Source organism: Crassostrea angulata, chromosome 10, assembly GCF_025612915.1.
Source record: "Crassostrea angulata isolate pt1a10 chromosome 10, ASM2561291v2, whole genome shotgun sequence".
Taxonomy (NCBI): Eukaryota; Metazoa; Mollusca; class Bivalvia; order Ostreida; family Ostreidae; genus Magallana; species Magallana angulata.
The window spans coordinates 40,026,692-40,048,042 of NC_069120.1; the positions used below are offsets into that span (position 1 = coordinate 40,026,692).

The 21,351-nt window shown below is 31.7% G+C and overlaps 1 protein-coding gene across 1 annotated transcript; it reads left to right on the plus strand.

Moving 5' to 3' along the window:
- The first annotated feature begins 310 nt into the window (after positions 1-310).
- LOC128164609 (uncharacterized) lies at positions 311-21,125 on the plus strand. Its single transcript, XM_052828538.1, has 9 exons — positions 311-416; positions 638-832; positions 977-1,098; positions 1,335-1,479; positions 1,696-1,842; positions 2,140-2,364; positions 2,453-2,674; positions 19,952-20,048; positions 20,264-21,125. The coding sequence occupies exons 1-9, from the start codon at positions 338-340 to the stop codon at positions 20,613-20,615; spliced, it is 1,584 nt and encodes a 527-aa protein (XP_052684498.1). The 5' UTR covers positions 311-337; the 3' UTR covers positions 20,616-21,125.
- Positions 21,126-21,351: the final 226 nt, after the last annotated feature.

Genomic DNA, 21,351 nt, shown 5'->3' on the forward strand with positions numbered 1-21,351 from the left:
AATTACTGATGTTTATAAGCAGTAATTCATTTTACTTACTTTTCCCTATCTATTTATTAATTTGTAAAAAGAAAGATGTTGATACAAGCAATAAAATGCTCTCTTTGATGACACATGCGTGTTATGAAGGTAGCGACAATTGCATTAGTGGGTTTATGTATTTTTTCTGAATAATATCCGCCTTCATATTCCGTAAACAAATCAATAAAGAAAGTTTTTTATCATTTATATAATGCAGTCACTGTTTTAAGATTCGTGCATGTGTTTCCGATTCCGGTTGTACCCAAATTCTCCTATTTCTTATCCTTGTGATATAAAGAAAAGAGATCAGTAAATAATGGAATGGCGTCTTTTTATTTGTGCATCGTCTATTGTTGCAGTTGGTTTTGTTGAAATTGGACTTTGCAATGGAAACGGTCAGTATAATTAACTTTATTTAATAAACAGGTTAATTTTATCGGTGACACTATTTAAGTGATTTATACAATAGATTTATATATTAGTTGGAGAAAACCACAATATAAATGTTTTTGACAAAGTCCTTTACAAAATCAAAATCAATAACAATACATAGAATTATAAACGTCCGACAAATTAGGTAATATTAATGCATTTGATCCTACGTTCAATGTTTTAGTTATCCTGGCGCATATCAGCCAATCAGAAGGTGACTGGCAATCCGCTATGCAGTTTTGTGGATCGCCATTTGGATCAAGGAATTCACTGAACACGTCTTCCGACATCAGCGTAAACGTGTCGTCGTTCGGCGAAGTTAACCAGTCATCATGGATTGCAGCCTATGCCTTCTATACCCCGTGGATTAAAATGCTAGGTTTGTATGCCTTTTATTGGTAGAAGTGGGTAACACCAATCATTGCTAGTATTTTATTCAAACAATCGTTAAATGTTTTTATCGGTAATGCAAAATAAACCTTTATCGTCAGGAGAGTATTTGATATTGTAGTTATCATTATAGGATGTGTCAATATCACTGGTGAAACACTTTCGGGCCTCATCGAAAGGCAGGTCACTTTGGAGCAAGTTAATATCTTCAATTGTTTTCAGTTTTGTGATGGACTGAAATACTTTTCACTTAGTGTAAGTACTATATTTTAAAAAAAACTTGAACTTCAAGATAGACTCCTCAACAACTTAAGAAATGTGAAAGCCTCATAAACTAATTTTGATTAGTCAAGATCATAATTGTAACTTCGATTAACATTTTTACCTGTAAATTTATATTCATGTGTATCATAAAAGTAATTTCAATAAATATCAAACACATTGAATATTTACTATTTCCTAACTACAATCTCTCTTTTATTTCAATTCAGCAAACTGAATGCTACTGCTTTAATCTCTCGGTTTCATCCGTAAGCGCCGAAAAATGTTATCCTCAGAGATGCTTAGGAAATAATGAAGATTTTTGTGGAGAAAATTTAACAAGCAGTACGGTATCCATAATGAATTATCAAATAGGTACTGTTGAATGATTACAGACGCTTGATCTACATCTCTTTTATTAGTTTCTTTCCTACCGCTAATGGTAGTAATCTTCGACAATATATTTTCTTTTATTCATAATCATATGCACATTTGAATTTTAAAATGTTCAATATATTTTGTTGTATATCTTTAGATAATATCTCATATTTTAATATTTCTATTTGTGGATTTTTTCTAATCCTGAGATAGTCACTTCAGAGTTTGTGGGTGAAGAGGAATGTCTAGCTTCCATGTTTACGGGAATCTTCACCGAAAACAACACAAGCTACTATGGTTTTCGAGCACCCGTTGTTTTACCTTGCAGTAATCCAAACTTGGGGTATACTTATCGAACACGTGAGAACATGTCCGCATCATAAAATAGTTATATTTCATTCACATTATTATGATCAAGTTTAAGAAAATGTCAAGCTTTGTTATGATGACCAATTGATAATTGTATAGTATATATTTAATTCGTTTCTAAAGTAGAGATACAATTCAAAGTCAATTACAGGCACATGTATATAGGTAATAATGTGTAAGTATAGATTAAGCAAAACAAATTTTTACGAATCCAACTTTTAATTTTAATATTTCTCTGTAGATGAACGTAGATTGAAAAAAAAAACAATCGAATTTTTATTCAACTAGATCTGGCATTTCCAGCTTCTCATAGTTTTCGCTTGAATACAGTACCTGTTGATTCGTGGCAGGAAGCTGTAGAAAATAGCTATGGAAATCAGTCTGATGGAAATCAGTCTGGACTGCTTGAATTTGTTATTTTTCGAGTTCCACTGACGGACCTTGATCAACCTTTAGAAGGAGATCGTTACTGGGTTGGATTTCTTCGCAGACACAAGATTGAATTTTCGTCAGGTATATGTAATAAACGTTTCAACATATATTTCGATGCGTTGATCTGCAGAACTTTTTTGTATTCTTAATTATTTGTCTTTTTTCTTAGAAATTCCACCAGGAAGTGACGTACACTGTGTGGCCGGAAGGATAAGCAACAAAGGACAACTGGTTCTGTCATATCGCAACTGCAGTGAGAGTTTACCGGTTATCTGTGAAGAACAAAGAACTGAGATTACTTCTCTGTCGTCATCCATATCATCTACTCCCTCTCAAACAGCAGAATCAACCTTGACGAAAACAACGACACGAAATTTAATAGGCAATGATGGTATGATGGTAATGATAATTTATGAATGCAAATTAAGCTCATTTCCGTAAAAAAAATTCGTGAATAAACGAGAAACTTTCGCAATATGCAACTTTTGCGAAAAAAGCAAGACCCCCGAGAATTGAGGTATCCCACTCCTCAAAGTTCTTGTATCAAGAATTTCTTAAGCAGTATATTATTGAAATCTGTAGACAAAACATACTTGAAAAATACAAATATATTGGGAGGTCTGTGGCAACGCACTTTGAAAAAATTACGCACTTTGAAATTTTTTTTCAAAGTGCGTTAAATTTTGGACAAAATTTACCCACTTTGAAATTTTTTTTCAAAGTGCGTTAATTTTTGCTCCAAATCAACGCACTTTGAAATATTTTTTCAAAGTGCGTTATGAGTGTAGACCAACATTTTTTACATCTTGTCACTAAACGCACTTTGAAAAAATAAATTCTTGATTTCTTTAAACATTAAGCTGTATAGTTGTGTTTATATATGAAATATTAATTGATATTTCGTTTTCGATGAAGCGATACGGCGGCCATTGTTTCAGGAAGGGAGAAAATAGCGTCAGATGGTATTTCCCATGCACTGATCCATACTGGATGAGCTTCCTACCTAGAACATTAATCCTACCACTGGATTCAGTTCCTCTCAGAGGCCTGATAAATTTATTAGAAATTAAATACAAATGAATGGATTTATGGAACAATTCTTTGAAGGGGTTTAATATTTATACTTCAGCCGCGGCCATTAAAAATAATAAAAGATTCAATAAGGTACACATATATGATTATATATAATAAATGATATATATATAGAGAGAGAGAGAGAGAGAGAGAGAGAGAGAGAGAGAGAGAGAGGAGAGAGAGAGAGAGAGAGAGAGAGAGAGCCTTTGATGCTACTGAATTTACATAATATATAAAAATAGTACCACAATGAATGTATTATTTACAAGTGTATTAACACTTTAATCCGAATAATCAATAAATATATCACTAGTACGTTTTTTAAAAAGCATTAATACATTTTCAACTTCCTGATCATATAAACATCTTTAAAAAACAAATGGATGAATATAGGCATATATAACAAAGTAAAGGTAGATTTTGCCCCTTTATATAGTCATTAAGATATTTAGATATAATTTAATTATGGTTGTAACGCGGCATTTGATTGGATAGAAAAATTAAGTTAAATTTGTATAACCTGGTTTGCACGTCACAAGACACGTCATAATGCACTAACGTCAAAAACGTACTAATCCGCTTGACGTTACGTTTGAATTTTGAACAGATTAATATCATTTTTAAAAGTAAACGGACTCAATTTGTACAGCAAATTACAGAAAATTAAATTATAAGAAATGAACTCAATGTCTACCCAAGTAATCGACATAAACTCTAGTTTATACCTCTCTCTCTCTCTCTCTCTCTCTCTCTCTCTCTCTCTCTCTGATGGACGATGTATTGTCCCTTTGTCTAAATTCATAAGAAAGTGTAAAAACATTGTATTTTAAAGAGTGTACAAAAAAATACGCAATGAAAATAAAAGTCGACCTACCTACTCAAATAAACATTTATAAGTTTTTATCTACTACAAGTGTACATGTTTATATCAATATTTTTTTAATCCTTTGTATTTTTTTTTTCAAATCGTGCATTAATCCCGTCTGATTGAAAATAAAACAACTTGGGTAGAAAACTAAATAGGTTTTTTCGTTTGCACTTCCATTGCTCAAGCTATTTTGTGAATCTAAAAAGGGTTTTTTCGTACCTTCTTTATACTATAATAATAGTATTTTGATGAAATGCCGATGCCACGGTTATTTTTTAACGGATATTTTTCACCTTCTCTGAGAAATATTGTGTATTATTAATGTTTGAAATTTATTATCATGGTAATGAAAACTAATCAAACATATTTAAATCAATCAACTTTAAACCTCGCTCATAATTTAATGCAAAATGAATGCAAAATGGAACTTTTCAAATCCTGCCCTCTCCCCAACTAAAATAGAATAGACTCGCCGAAAAGACAACATCAGAAGACGTTGGACGCTAGCAAAGAATGCTGAGAATGCTTAGAAGAAAAACTTGTTTTAAGTTGTAAGTATTGTGCGAATTAATTTACAATAGTGATTCAAATTATATTGTGTAAAATATCGTAATATTATAAGTAAGCTGCTTCTTTTTTTGTCTGTAATCTTTTCACATCTTGACTTATTCAAATGAATTTATGAATTAAAGATACAGCCGATATTTTTTTTTACAATGTAGACATCATTTTCATGAAACATAAATCAATACATTTTTGGCAGAAGTGTTGCAGCATAGATATTTCCTGCGAGCAAAAGTCTTCTCTTTGTGAATAGAAATCATTTTCTCTTAGGGGGCAACATCGAGTTTTAAATATGAAACAGCACGCTGGAAAACTTTTTCCTACAAAAAATACCGTGGTAAAACATTTACATTGTTTTATTGCAATAAATAGTTATGCATATCTAAGCAATTTCTAAATCAAACAATTGACGAATCAAAAAGACTTTGCAATACAAAATCCTAAATGAATCACCCTTTAAATCATTTAGCATTGTTTTATTGTAATTGGGTTTCCAACTAAAAAATAATTGGCCATAAAAATATTTATCATAATAGATACATTTCTAAGAAGAAGTAGATAACAAAATATTTACTGAAATTTCATAAATGTTAAAAAAAGTTGATTAGATATATAATTGTTCTCAGTCCGAAAATAAACTGTTTCAGTTTTATGTAAATTTTCATTTGTCTGTCTATCTGTCCGTCTGTGTGTCTGTCTGTTCGTCTGTATGTCCGTCTCTCTTAATCATTTAAACTTTACGAATTCAAGCAAAACTTGAGTATCAGAAACTGCAAGCATTGACATGTACATGGTATTGCGCTTAAAATAAAGTGAAGGAATGTCACTCTCAGTATAAAGTTAGTTCAAGCATATTGTTTTTTTTTTTTAGCTCACTTGAGCTGAAAGCTCAAGTGAGCTATTCTGATAACATTTTGTCTGTCGTCCGTCTGTCCGTAAACTTTTCACATTTTCAACATCTCAAGAACTACTGAGCCAATTTCAACCAAACTTGGCACAAATTATCCTTAGGCAAAGGGAATTCAAAGTTGTAAAAATTAAGGGTCACACCCGTTTTCAAGGGGAGATAATTAGAAATTAATGACAAATTTCGAGAAAGAATGTGGGCGCTTAAGATGTAGATTCGGCAGGAATCTGGGCGCACAAGGAGAGTGAAAATTTCATCAATTAATTTTGAATATTTTTCGAATTATAACCGTTATTTGGTTTCTGTTGGATGTGGAATGAGTGGAAAAATATTTGAAATGCTAAAGGTTTTATTATAATATGGGTCTAAATATAGCAACACGATGCAATTCATGCAAAATCCTACTTATTTACAACTGTTTTTAAATGATTTTGTTGTCTCTGGGTCTTCTCTCCACAAATTTGAAACGTGTAAATGTAACATATTTCAACATTAAAAATGTCGCATTTTAAAAAAAGATGGAGAGATGACCCAGAGATGACTAATTATGTACTTTTCAAATTATTTTTTGAAGGATAAAAAACAAAGTTCATTAATATGACAGTGGTGTTTCAAACAGTACTTTATAGAGCATATATTGACAAGTCTCCGTGGCTCAGTGGTTTCGTCCTGGATTTAGTGAATACATACATTCAGCGTTTTGGGTTCAAATCCAACTGGTGGTCTTTTTAAAAAAAAATTAAACTTTTTTGTTTTAAATGTATGTTATTATAACATGATGTTGAATTATAATATACCGGTATATTTTAATTTGTTTTTATTGATTTCTAGATCTGCTGTATGAACACTATAAAAAAAATTCTTTTCTTATTACTAGTTTTTTAGGATAACACAATATAACTTCATTAAATAATGTTTTCATTAACATTTCCAACTAGTTATCGGTTTACATCTCATTGCCATTTTTTGAAAGCTTTGTGAGTTTTTTAATAACCGGAATAGCCATGTACTTCGACTCTCAACATAATATATTTTTGTTGAAACCTGTACATAGCCTTTCGAGGTTATAGACATTTAAATCCCAATTGATTCGTGTCGAGGATTCCTGCAAACTTACAATCTTGTGCGCTCACTTTCTTTCAAAAATCTTCTTCTCAAGAACCATAAAGCCAGGAAAGCTGAAACTTGTGTGGAAGCATTCTCAGGTAGTGCAGATTCAAAGTTGTGAAATTCATGACCCCCGGGGGTAGGGTTGGGCCACAATAGGGGCTCGAAGTTTTACATAGGAATATATAGAGTAAATCCGCGGGGGTGTTAAGGAAGCATATGGAATCTGAGTTACATGTAATTCCTTGAAATCACAAATCTTAGTTATTATGTACATATTCAAATATCTAAGCGATGAAACGTAGATCAAAAACAAATGAAAAATACTGAAGACAATTTTTTTCCAGAAATTAGTTTGTATTACGTAGATTTACACATTGATGACGTCATGACTAAAAGTTGAATGTCGTGTGAATTTTATCGGAAAGCATTGTAAACATATTCAAAATACTAGATCTCGTTACGAGTAACGATTAGGTCTTCCGCCCGATTTTGTTTTCATATGATACGATGAAATATCGATATTCTCTGCCAAATCTGCGATCTTGGTGAATCTAGGTTTTTTGTCTCGAGACCGAAAACGGACGAACAAAAGAGGTTTATGAAAATAAAAGCTAGGTTTTTTTTAAACATTTGTTTAGTGTACACCACTGTTAATCATGGAAGATGAAACACCAAAGATAATCAGTTAAACTTGTGAAAAAAATAAATTGTTTGAACTCTTCTGGTGAGTACCGGAAGTGACGGTTGACAAAAGAAAACCCGTTAAATATATCTTCAATCGATTGTCTATCATTTATAAAAGTTTGTGTCTCAATCACTTACAGTGACTAAAATCTCGCTGGTATCAATTTTGTAAAAAGGCTAGGTACCAAAGATATTTGAAATCTTGATTGTTTTCAAGTTATCTGTAATACAGTTTACGAGTGTCTTGGCCCCTCATTTAAGGGGCCAGTCCCTTTTTCTTGAGTTCAATCGAAAGGTCTCACGAATACTAACATTTTTTGTTCTTACACCCATCTAAAATTGTTGTTCATTTTTGAGATACAAATGATTGAATATTTTAGGGGCCAGCCCTCTAGATCCTTAATGGGGACATACTTTAGAGTTTTGATTAGTGGAATCGATTAGAATCATCAATGCAAACATTTTCTTTTCTACATTGCCTAACAAAATATGTCTCCTTCTCAAGATATATTGCATCAAAGTTTAAGTACTTTGGCCCCTTAAAATCCCTAATTACGTCATAAATGGGTGTGAAAATGATTTTACCTGATAAATATTGCTACAATCAACAACTTTGCTTCTATCTTGCATTACAAAATTTTGATCGTTTTGAAGTTATTTGTAGTAGAGTTTACGAGTGTCTTGGCCCCTAATTTAAGGGGCCAGCCCCTTTTTCTTGATTTTGTTGGAAAGAAGGTTTAATTATCTACTATTTTTGTTAATATGTCTTAACAAAATACCAACTGATAAAAAGATACAGATGAAAACGTATGAAAATTTTGAATGAAAATTCGTACTCAATTTTCGAGCCCAGGCGAGCTCCAAGAAATGGCGCCACTGGCGTAAAACAACATAATAGTGCACAACTTCAAACTATAGCAAACTATATAAAAGTTGTGAAGGTTTTACGAGAACCGGATAAATAACTTTTTAATAAGGAAAAACATAGGATTCTAGCAGCGGTTTTGATTAAACTGAGATGTTTTGCTTTCACTTGGTATGTTTATTTTATTTTTGAAACCGCGGGGTAGTGTTGTTCTATCTCATTTTATGTTAAGGAATATACGTAAGCTATTTATAGTTGTCACGTGATAATGCACCAATGTGGCAGTTATGTACTACCCGATTTTATTGCACTAACATCTATTTTAAAGGATAATACTAAGTTTTTGATCTTATTCAAAATAATTATTTAATTTCACTATTTTGAATATAACAGTCAAAATAAGACGCTAAATTACCCATATGCTTCCTTAACACCCCCGCGTCTTTAAAAATCTTCTTCTCAGAAACTATTCAGCCAGGAAAGCTGAAACTTGTGTGGAAGCATCCTCAAGAACTGTAGATTCAAAGTTGTGACAATCGTGACCCCCAGGGGTAGGGTGGGGCCACAATGGGGGGTCGAAGTTTTACATAGGAATGTATAGAGTAAATCTTTAAAAATCTTCTTCTCAGAAACTAATCAGCCAGATGATTCTTTATAATTGTTAAGACTTTGTCTCCAGGACAATTCTTCGGCCTCACAAGAATGTTCAGAGTTTGATGTAGCTTTATATCCCATATATCAACAATTGTTAAGGATCTTTTTGAGAACTGCAATACTCAACATGTGATATGACTATAAAATCATCCTGTTAGAAAAGGGACTAATGATTATAAACATAAGAATATCCAGGGGGGAAATGGATTTTATTTATACAGGATCTACATGTATTATTGTACATTGTCCAGATTGTTTGTTTTATGACTCCATTAAGCTGATTTTATCATACCTATTGTTCCTCAGGTGAGCGAATTGGCCCATGGGCCTCTTGTATAACATACACCATATGCATAGCACGTATCATAGCATTGCATTTGAATCTCATACCATGGCATTGAAATATCAGACCACAGCATACAATCTCATTGATTCTCATTCGTCATATCATACCCAAGCATATCATAACATAACATACAAAAAAATATGCGCGATATTACCCACTTCCCACATTGTAAGACATGCGGAAACTTAGATATTCTCTTTTGTTTTTCGGTACAAATTACCATAAGTGAAATTGTCCCTTCTCTCATCACTGAATAGGAATATCTATTGCAAATTCATTTGCTACATGCAACTTAATTGACCCAGGCTCATCTCTTTATCGAAGAACCGGTCGTAAAGTCCGAAATAACCATAAAGCCAACGTCACAAAATGTACTATTCAACAGCAAAAAGTAACTGTTATTGAATTAAAACATAATAGTTTAATTCATTTTTTATTAACGAACTATGAATCTAGTTTATTGTTTTTTGCATTAAGGGTCCATAAAATTCATCTAGCAAAATGAAGAAGAAGTATCTACACCTGCTCGACAAAGAAGAATACGATACAATCTTTAAACTTGTCCTTGGAACATTCAATATCAAATGCAAAGACAGGACCAGGAAGCAGAGAAATGCCGCTTTAAAATATTGGAGACACAAAGACAGTTTTTCTGTCGAAGATGGAGAACTGTTATTTGAGGGGAAAAAAGTCCTACAGAAAGATGTTCTGAAGTCTGTTGTTAAAGAGGCTTTTAATGTAGCAAGTGGCTGCGGAGCGAGGCCGCTTTATAGAAATCTGATAAAAGATTACAGCGCTGTATCTGAGAGAACATTCTCAAGGAATATAACAAGTCAAAGAAATACCAAAAATTCTGGAACATACTAAAGACCTGAAATACTAATGACCTGAAAGACCTGAAATTTTATATAAATGATACTTTTATAAGATTTAGTCAATTAAAATTATTTTGTGGGGGTTTAAATCATATTTCCAGGTATAATTTTGTTTAAAAAAAATGTCATAATGATCAGTTACTCAAGCAGAAATATGAAAGACCTGAAAATTTGAATTGACCTGAAAATTTCAAATGACCTGAAATTTTATATAATTGATATAAATGATACTTTTATAACATTTTGGTCAAATGAAATTACTTTGTGGGGGTTTACATCATATTTCCAGATTTCCAATTGAGTTGAAAATATTATAATGAGCTGTTATTTACGCAGAAATATGAAAGACCTGAAAATTTGAATTGACCTGAAATTTTCAAATGACCTGAAATTTTAAATGATTGATACATTTCTATGTTCTGTGTCAATTTTGATTTCTATTGTTGAGTTTTTATCATATTTCCAGGTATATATGTGTTAAAATATATCATACCGATCAATTATTTATGCAGGAATACGAAAGACCTGAAAATTTGAATCGCCATGGAACTGAATATTTACTGACCAGAAATTTTATATAATTGATACATTTGTATATTCTGTGTAAATTTTAATGTATATTTATGCGTTTTTATCATATTTCCAGGTATATATGTGTTGAAATATATCATTAAATAGCACCATTATCGGTTATTTACGCAGAAGTGCGATCCCCATCTAAAGTTGGAATTGACCTGAAAATTTTAGATTACCTGAAAATTTTATGCAAAAGATACGTTGTTCTGAGTCAAATTAGATGACAACAGTTCATGTCTTTATTTATTTCACATGTATATACACCTCCTTTCATATCTGTGTCTGATCTATGGGGCGCCGTTTTAATATTTTTGAGGTATTTTCTGATATCAGAAAATGATTTTTTGATATCAAGAATTCGAATTTCTGATATCAGAAATTCGAATTCTTGATATCAGAAATTCGAATTCTTGATATCAGAAAATAAGATCCATTTTCTGATTTTCTGATATCAAAAAAATCATTTCTGATATCAGAAATTCGATTTTTTAGATATCAGAAAATGATTATTTGATATAATTTTATGTAAGTCTTATTTTCTGATATCAAAAAATAGATTTTCTGATATCAGAAAAGGTAAATGATTTTTTGATATCAAAAAATGATTTTGTGATATCAAGTATTCGATTTTTTGATATCAAAATATGATTTTGTGATATCAAGAATTCATTTTTGATATCAAAAAATCAACTTTAATTCTTGATATCAAAAAATCTATTTTGTGATATCAGAAAATCATTTTTTGATATCAAGAATTCGAATTTGTGATATCAAAAAATGATTTTCTGATATCACAAAATTGATTTTTTGATATCAAGAATTAATTTTTGATATCAAGAATTATTTTTTGATATCAAAAATTCGAATTATTGATATCAGAAAAAACCTCAAAAATATTAAAACGGCGCCTCATACTGATCGAGTTCTTTTGAGGGCTTCTGGGAGGAGATAATGCTGGACATTCGGGGAAGACTGCAATATAACTGCATGTTTATGTTATATGAAGCATTCACCCATTGCACATGTGTCCTAATTAACTCCCAGCTAGATATTACAAAGAAAGGAGACTAACATGATAGGCCCCCGGGGAGCTAACACCGTTATTATATAATTCATTGATTGAAATGTTGCAATATGTACAGTCACTTGAATTTTTGCATGTTTCTTTTAAATTCAAACTACACTTATTTAACAATTACGCCATTATGATTATCTAAGGGAAAATACAAAAGTGAAAGAGTTAAAGATATATGGAATATCTTGTTTAATTTTGATTAAGTCATGTGTAATTATACACTGTTTCGGTTCATTAAAGTTGTGTATACACTATACAGGTAAATATGAATGGGGTGTAATACCCTCCTCCCCTCAATTACAGATTAACCCCTTTGTTTGCCACCTAACGGGACTAGTCAATGTGTGTTCTAAATAAACACAACCAAACTGTAATCACAAATAGAGTCAAGAAAGTTGTAATGAATCATTAAAGTTTATATATTGTTATTAATTACCTAAATAGTTAGAAAATAAATGCAATTTCATCTAGAGTATTTTAAGTTGTTGAAAGAAAGATAATTATATATTTATTCATTCTTTAATTATTATTTAAAGGTCTACAAAGGTCTACAGTCAACTATAAATTATTGTTGTTAATTTCAAAATAAAGTATTGCAGCAGTTTACATATCGATGGTTTCTCATAGAAATACTTTCTAATATATTTTTCACTGTATTCAATAAATATTGGACCCACAAATATTGAAGTTATATACATTTTTTTTTGACATAGGGTATATTGCATTTTGAATATAAAAGACTGTAAATTCAATTGACTGTATATAGTGTATTATATATTAGGTAAGGTAAGTATAGCCCCGTCCTTTGGGAGGGTTAAAACCACTTGTGCTTAAGCGTACAACCCAAGACAGTTCGCTCGTACGTGCACATGCTGGTGTAGAATAGGACATCATGCACTATGAACAACCAAAGACAGAGTAGGGCCCTTTATATTTTAAAAAAAATGTTTAGTGTTAGAATGTGAACTACCCTGGAAAGGCCTAACTTCAGGCATTTGTGTTTGAAAACTACACCATCACAAAATTTCAGGTCAGCCCAAATTTTCAGGTCAATTCAAATATTCAGGTTTTTCATATTCCTGTGTAAATAATATATTTTAACACTTATATACCTGGAAATATAATAAAAACTCACAAATAGACATTAAAACTGACACAGACCTTAGAAATGTATCAATTATATATAATTTCAGGTCAGCTCAAATTTTCAGGTCAATTCAAATTTTAAGGTCTTTCGTACTCCTGCATAAATAATTGATTAGTATGTCATTGATATATTTTAACACTTATATACAACCTGGAAATATGATAAAAACTTACAAATAGACATTAATATTGACACAGAACATAGAAATGTATCAATTATATAAAATTTCAGGTCATTTGAAATTTTCAGGTCAATTCAAATTTTCAGGTCTTTCATATTTCTGCGTGAATAACTGGTCATTATGATATTCTTTTAAACAAAATTATACCTGGAAATATGATTTAAACCCCCACAAGTAATTTTATTTGATAAAAATCTTAGAAAAGTATCATTTATATAAAATTTCAGGTCTTTCAGGTCATTAGTATTTCAGGTCTTTAGTACGTCCCAAAAATTCTTTCCCACTTTCAACAACAAACCTCTCATGAAACCAATCACAGCAGATCGCGTAAATGAAAGGTGGCAAATAGATCTTATTGAAATGAAAAACGACAGGATCAAAGAAAAAGATGAAACCTATCGATACATACTATCAATTCTGGATGTTTTCTCTCGGTTTTTGATTTTGAGACCATTAAAGAGAAAAACAAGCGGGCAAATTGCAAATGAATTGGAGAGAATTTTTTCAGAGCACGGAAAACCGTCACTTTTACAGAGTGATCAAGGTACTGAGTTTAAAGGGAGGGTTAAAAGTGTGCTGCAGAAGAACAAAATTAAGCTGATAAGAAGCCGCCCATACCATCCACAGTCGCAAGGAAAGTGCGAGCGAAGTCATCGAGTTGTTCGGAATAAAATTGCCTCCCTGAAGACGAAAAAGAGGGGGTTTAATTGGGTGACTGAGCTTCACAAGGTTCAGTTGGCCATAAATGACACACCAAAGGAGGTGTTAAGTTATTATACACCTTCTGAGGTGTATACCTCCCGTGACGACAAAGAGCTCCTTCAGAAAGTTTGTAAAGCATCAAAAAGATGCAACGAGCGAAAGCAACGAAGTGAACTACGAAAAGGAGGAGGAGTATCCGTCTACAAGAGAGGTGAACATGTTCTGATACGATATCCATTTTCGTCCCGTGTTCCTAGAAGACAATACATTATAAAAGGAAAAGTTATTGGCAGAAAGCTGGATTCACACCAGTATCATGTAAGATATGAAACACAACACTGAAGCACCACAGAGTGGGTGGATGTATCTAACATAACAAGTGTCACGAAAGAAAAAGAAAAAGGAAGAAAAAAAGTAACATGCAGAAAGTCAGTATCCAAGAAGAAATACTACATTATCAAGACCAAAACCGATAAGATGAAAGAATTAGACATTTTCAAAGATGAAACAATTAATGTCATAGAAAATCCTTCCGACTGTGGTAATTGCCAATTTGCCTCTGTGGCTCATCAGCTATTTCGATTCGGTGTGTTCAGGTCAGCATATCAGCTTAGACTGGAAGCAATTCAACACATTCAAACTTGGCGAGATCATTATGAAGGGTTTGTAGGTGAACCACTGGACACTTATGTTGAAAGAATGAAAAGTCCATGGGAATATGGTGATTACCTGACTCTCATTGCACTTGCACGAGAATACAATGTTCAGTTTGTAATAATCTCAAGTGCTGGATTAGACCATGCCGTTATTGTTTCGAATGACAACCGGATAGAAACCAATCGACGGACCTTAACATTGGGACATTTTCCTGAACATCATTATGTCAGTATTGCAATTACGAAAGAGACCCTGAAAAAAATCATGGAGGAATCGGAATAGATGAAAATGTAGATAATAATGTCGAAGAAGAATTTCCGGATAATGACGATGATGCTGAAAGCAAAACAGAAGGAGATTGACATGAAGATGAAGCAACTTTTGATGAGGTGGAAAGTGATTTTGGAAATGACAAGCGCAGAACAGAAGGAGAAAGGCAAGAAGAAGACGGAGTTGGGTCTGATGAGGTGGAAGATGAAATTACGTCTGATGAGGTGGAAAGTGATTTTGGAAATGAAGAGCGCAGAACAGACGAAGAAAGACAAGAAGAAGGTGGATTAAGATCTGATGAAGTGGAAGATGCGTTTACGTCTGATGAGGTGGAAAGTGATTTTGGAAATAAAGAGCGCAGAACAGACAAAGAAAGACAAGAAGATGGAGTAAGATCTGATGAGGTGGAAGATGAAATTACGTCTGATGAGGTGGAAATTTTGGAAATGAAGAGCGCAAGACAGAAGGAGAAAGTCTAGAAGAAGATGAAGTTAGGTCTGACGAGGTGGAAAATCATCTTAAAAACGACAAACGCAAAACAAAAGGGGATTTGCAAGAAGAGGATGGAGATAGGGATGGTGACAAGATGATCGACAAGCTACAGAGGGTGAGTCACAAAAAGAAGATGCGGCAAGTAATCTGGGAGAAGACGCTGAAAATGGACTAGTTATAGAAGGGTCCCAAAAATTTAATGCTGATGAAAATGGCGGCCTTCCTCCTGAAATCTGGACATTGATTTTACAATATTCAACAATTCAAGATCCAAGTACAAGGTATAATCTGATGCGTGTTTGTAGATTATTTTATAACACTATCAGATCCATGCCTTTGCCAGAAATTTATATTTCACCGAACTTGATTCGAAGTGTACCCCGGCAAGTAAGCGTACGACGATTTATTAGAATAGCTGGGAGGAATAGCGGGCTCGTTCTTCAAATCAGGAATATTGTCAGAAATTCACGATGGATAAATGACTGGATTCGCTTGCAAGAGAGAAACCACGGATGGTTTTTTATTACAGAGTTCTGGTGGAGACACTCATAAGATGAGTGCTTTTGTTTGAAAAAGATAAATTATCATATGTTTCCTCAGTTTCAGATGTTTTACGGACCAGACATTTTAATTAGCTTTGCATCCGCAGCGCAATATAAATGTTCATCTTTTGGTTAATGTACTTATTAAATAGTACTTTATGTATTCCAATGAGAACATACATAAATGTAAGAGAACATGATTCTATGTATATTTTGTTTTAGCATATCATGAAATTTGTGATTTTTCTTATAAGGTCACCGTCTCAAGTAAGTTCAGGCAAGTCATGCAATAGAAAACCGTTTGATATTTATTTTGTTTAATAAATTGAATTTTTTGTTCATATAATTCATTTTGTTTGGTTCAATAATCCAGATTGCGTGTTAATATATTGTATGCAGGTGTTACGGTAAACACTAGGGTCAATATTTAATAGCTTATGGAACTGATGATTCTGTTTTTGGTAATTGTGTTGTTTTAAGCGAGAGAAAGTTCAATACTGCAAACAATATTGATAGATACTAGTTGTTTAATGAAAAATAAAGACTATGCGGTGTTAAATTCATTGCTTTTGTTTATCATGTTAAAAAACAATACTTTGACAAATAACAGTTTAAAACTTTAAACATAGATACTTCGGTCAACCTCTTTTATTTAGGATAAAATATGTAATATGAGGGCTATTTGGTTTTTTTAAACGTATTCATTATACAGAAAGAAAAAATTTACAAAGAAGGTGATGCTTTATTGATATTTATGTCTTAAGTTTGTTGAAATTTAAAGGAATTAATTTGATATATAATCACTGCTTTAAAAAAAATTCGCATGTCTATACTTAAATGCTAAGATAATGAGTCCCATTATCTTTACATTTGGTAAATGGCAAATATCCATTCCTTAAGCCAGAAAGTATAAAGTTTTAACCTGTTAATTAAAACATTAACTCCCGTCAGTACTTTCAGTACTTTGATTTTAAAATAGAGTCCCATTACTGTAATATTTAGGTGAGACAAATAATTAATAACACACAGATTCAATTATGATAAACATTTTTCAAATTACATACACATATTAATATATTTATTTTTATGATTTTTTCTATATCAGAATGGAATAAGATATATGAAGCTTTCATCAAACGTCAATTTTTTTTCATATCGTTGTTGCCTTGCAAAGATATCAGGATAGTTTTATACGGGAATACTGGTGAAAGAAGTACTTTCACACTGAGTGGCGACCTCTAACCACTCGGCAAATTAAGCAAGATTATGGACTGATATGGAGAATTTCCCTGTGCTTTATTTATATCTTTATTCTTCACTTCGAGATGATATATATCAAAGTATGTGCTCTATATATATATATATATATATATATATATATATATATATATATATATATATATATATATGTGTGTGTGTGTGTGTGTGTGTGTGTGTGTGTGTGGATGGATGTATGGTTTGGAATTAATTCTACAACCAATTATATTTGTAAGTTCAAGAAATCGACAAAAAAAAAATTTCAAAGTGCGTTGATATTGTCGATATTTACGCACTTTGAAAAAAAATATTTTTTTTTCAAAGTGCGTTAAGATGGTCCCAAATTTAACGCACTTTGAAAAAAAATTTCAAAGTGCGTAATTTTTCAAAGTGCGTTGTAACAGAGGTCAGTGCTCATCCCTCTGAGTTATGGCCAATTTAATTTGACCTTTTTATACCTTAATTGCGATTTCAGCCTGATTATAATTTGCTGTCAGTATCTTTGATTAAGCAAACTTTTTTCTTGAAATATCGTTATTATACGCAAAAGTCACACTGAATAGAGGGATTAATTACGAAAAAAAATTGTACAAAACTGCATACATTTTTGGTGACATTTTTGCAATTGAAATAGAAAATTTCTATAATGCATGTAGTTACCATTTGATTAGAAATAAAAACATTTTGAATATCAAGAATTTTATAAAATTATCCACTTTGCCTAGATATGTATTCAGTATCATTTTGACATAATAAAACATGCTGGTCAGTGATGTCAAATTTTATTATATGGCTTCAAAGGTAAAAATCTCGCAAAATTTGACCTAAAAAAATTCAGACGTTTTCTGTATATTTGCATGAATTTTTGCGTAACGTCTATCATTTTCTCAAAATTAAGTTTTGTACAAGTCACACAGGACCTGTAGAACATGCCACAAACGTATCAAATGTTAAAAATGTGAATAATGTTTAAAGTATGATAAAAAGAAAAGTATATTAAAAATTAATATGATTGCTTGTATCTGTCATTTTCGTCTAAAACCCTTCTGCACGAGAAAATAGTTGCCAAAAAAAACTTGTTTGTTTCTTGAATTCAAATGTATTTTCTGAATGAATGTTTTGTTATAATGTAATGATGATCTTTCTGTGAGAATTAGATTAATAAAATCATATTTATATAAAATATAACGAACACATGCGCAATAAAATCAAAACATTAGAAGTGAGATACCTCTATAAGACCTACTTTTTGAGTTAATTGAATATTTTTTTAAAAATTTAAGAAAAATCCATAAAAAATTTACATTATGATTGAGATTTTCTTAATTGTGAAAATGATACAAATTGCTTAACTCTTTAACAAATGAAATACAGTTTATGAATGGTAGTGCCATTAAATAGATACAAAGCATTGAGTTTTCATTCACAATTTTTATGGATATTCTAGTCCGAATTTCCTTTATCAGTTTTCAAATTACAACCCACATTTTATTCAATATAACAAAAAACTGAATGATGATAATGCTAAAAACAATTATAGTATTAAATTAAGTATATTGACCTTTCTCTGCTGGCATAAAATTTTTATGAGGTCAATGATCAAAATTTTGAGATATGGTGTCTTTTATTTTTAAAGCTGCTTGGTCCGATTTTTTATCAAATTTTATGCACGCTTTTAAGCGATGGTTATGCTTAGTATATGTATAATAATAGACATTGCAGTTGTTTTCCCAGTCAATTAAGCCAAATTTCAATGAAGAAAAATACATACACATTATTGCTAACAAAACAAACGACATAAAAGGGTACCGCGTTATTTCGCCTCATGTTAAATTTCACCCCTGACGACGAGGCGGGTATAGTTGTATAACGACTTTGTCATCGCTTTGAATAAAGGTCGAAATGATCAGACAAATTACAAATAAACATGTGTACGTTTTGTTCGCTAATTTTCTGAAGTTGGTTTTCTTTACAATCGATGCAGAGCATGCGCGTTGAATGACCCCAATCATTCGGGGGACGAAACCAAATGGTTTCTTTTTCTAAACATTCCCGTGATGCATTTTGGTTTGTTTTTTCGTTTGCCCAAAGAGAAATCATTTTTATTTACTTTGAATATTTCTAACTTTGAAAGGAGATTGATTCTGCTGGTGTAAATAGGAGAAAGTCCATAACTTTCTACGATAAATGGTTTGTATGGAAAAAAAATTGATACTGTAATAACAAATAAATCGGACCAAGCAGCTTTAAGCATTTTTCAATATTTTTGAAGTGTGTGCCATACGATTATCTAAACGAAAAAGCAAGAGAAAACCAACAGAAAATATGCAAAATTATGTTGACTAACAAATAAAATCTTAACTTTAAATACTATAGTACTACCAAAAATCTTTCAGTGGAAAACAAAATTTGAAAAATTTAGTTCAAATTTCCTCAGTTTTGCTAAAAGTCAAACTTTGTCAGAGCTTATTCCATAATTTAGGACAAATATCGATTATTATGCCAATAATAATTCATTTCATAAATACTTTTTGTATTCAAAACAAATTTTACTCTTAAAATTAAACTTTTTGACAATCCGGATTTGAGAACTCAAACCCTGAGTAAACGACGTCCTTAATACTAAACTAATTAATTCAAAAGTTATGTCACATAATGTATTGCGATTGTCATGAACTGATCTTTTCTCAATATACGAAAAAAAAAATCTTCCTTCAATGAGATATATAAGTGATGACACGCACTTCGTGAAATTTTTTGGCCGCAAATAAAAATTGGTGTCGAGTATGCTGTGAAAAATTTGGACTTTAATATATTTTCAGTTGGAACGTCAAGTGACAAGGAATTGATCATCACCACAAGTACACTGGCCACGCTACTGGGTTTAGGGAGTATTGTTGCAATTGTTTTCTTCATAAGGTAAATGAGAATTTTTCGTCATGATTATGCTAAATTTTTGGAAAAGTATACAAAAATCTAAAAAGGTATATTAACCATTTCAATAAAAACATGATTTTTTTTATTTAAGCAAAGGGATTTTTTCGTCATGATTTTTAAACTTTTTAAAAAGTATGCAAAATCTAAAAAGGTATGTTTTACCTTCTCTTTAAAAGCCAGTTTTTCCAATTTTCTAGGTCAACTCGAAAGCAAAAATTACAACATGATTATTCACATTATGAACAGCAACCATCAACAATCAACGATAAACCAGTCTATTCTGTATTATTTAACAAAAACGTGGAGGCATCCATATATTCAGAGGTGCTAGCGAGTGACATTACACCAAATTTAACTGAAATACCTTCCACGGATACCCAACAAAGGATATCGGGCTATTTTGAAATGCGTCCAAAGGCCTGGTTGAAATCCCCTAAAAGGGACCAAGAGAAGAGGCTGAATAGGATGTCTGTTGAAATGTTATCAACGACGACTGAACGCCAGAGTTATGTTGATATGTCACTAGAGAATCCAACTCCCGATCCATAATAGCCCAGCTTCAATGAATCTGGATGCATGACATATATGTATGGGCCTAATGCTCAGTTACTTTGACGTCATTTTCATGTTTAAGTAATAATGTGTTTAAGTATCAGCGTGAGTTTCCACTTTGCTTTTAATCTATAAAATTCAATGCTAAAAATTTATATTTGGTATAAAATTTGTTTCAAATAGTTTTTCCATTTCAAATGATAAATCACATCTTTCCACCTGAGCATGTATTGATATTCTTAGTATTTACTTCTTTCAAATGCGCTTGTCCCCATAGACCCTTATTCTCTACAATAATTTATTACTGCTTTGTTAATAATATTCATGAACATTTCTCTCAGTAAATCTTTTCCTACTCTAAAATGCTTTGAATTAATTTAAGAGGATTTAATTAATACCTGATGTTCAAGGTTAAAAAAAATTAGGACTTAATATGGATTGGATACCCTATAGGTCAATTTATCAGAGAGAAACAGTGAAAGTTGTATCAAAACTTCATAAAGTAACACATCAGTGAGAAAAGATCAGGGTTATATTGGAACAATTCCTTGTAAATTTCTGAAAGAAATAATCAGCTTCGTGTAGAAATGCCACTTTATGATATATCAACCAGCAAAAAAAATAGAGATTGTAAAGAGATGCCACCAAATATTTCCCGATCCACGAACTTTTAATGAAATATTAATAGACATATTACCAAGAAAGAGCTTGGGTTATACAGATATGTCATTCG

Coding starts and splice junctions, on each gene's coding strand:
- LOC128164609 (XM_052828538.1), top strand. CDS start 338: ATGGAATGGCGTCTTTTTATTTGTGCATCGTCTATTGTTGCAGTTGGT. Junction 2,365..2,452: donor CAAGATTGAATTTTCGTCAG/GTATATGTAATA, acceptor CTTTTTTCTTAG/AAATTCCACCAGGAAGTGAC. Junction 20,049..20,263: donor GCAATTGTTTTCTTCATAAG/GTAAATGAGAAT, acceptor CCAATTTTCTAG/GTCAACTCGAAAGCAAAAAT.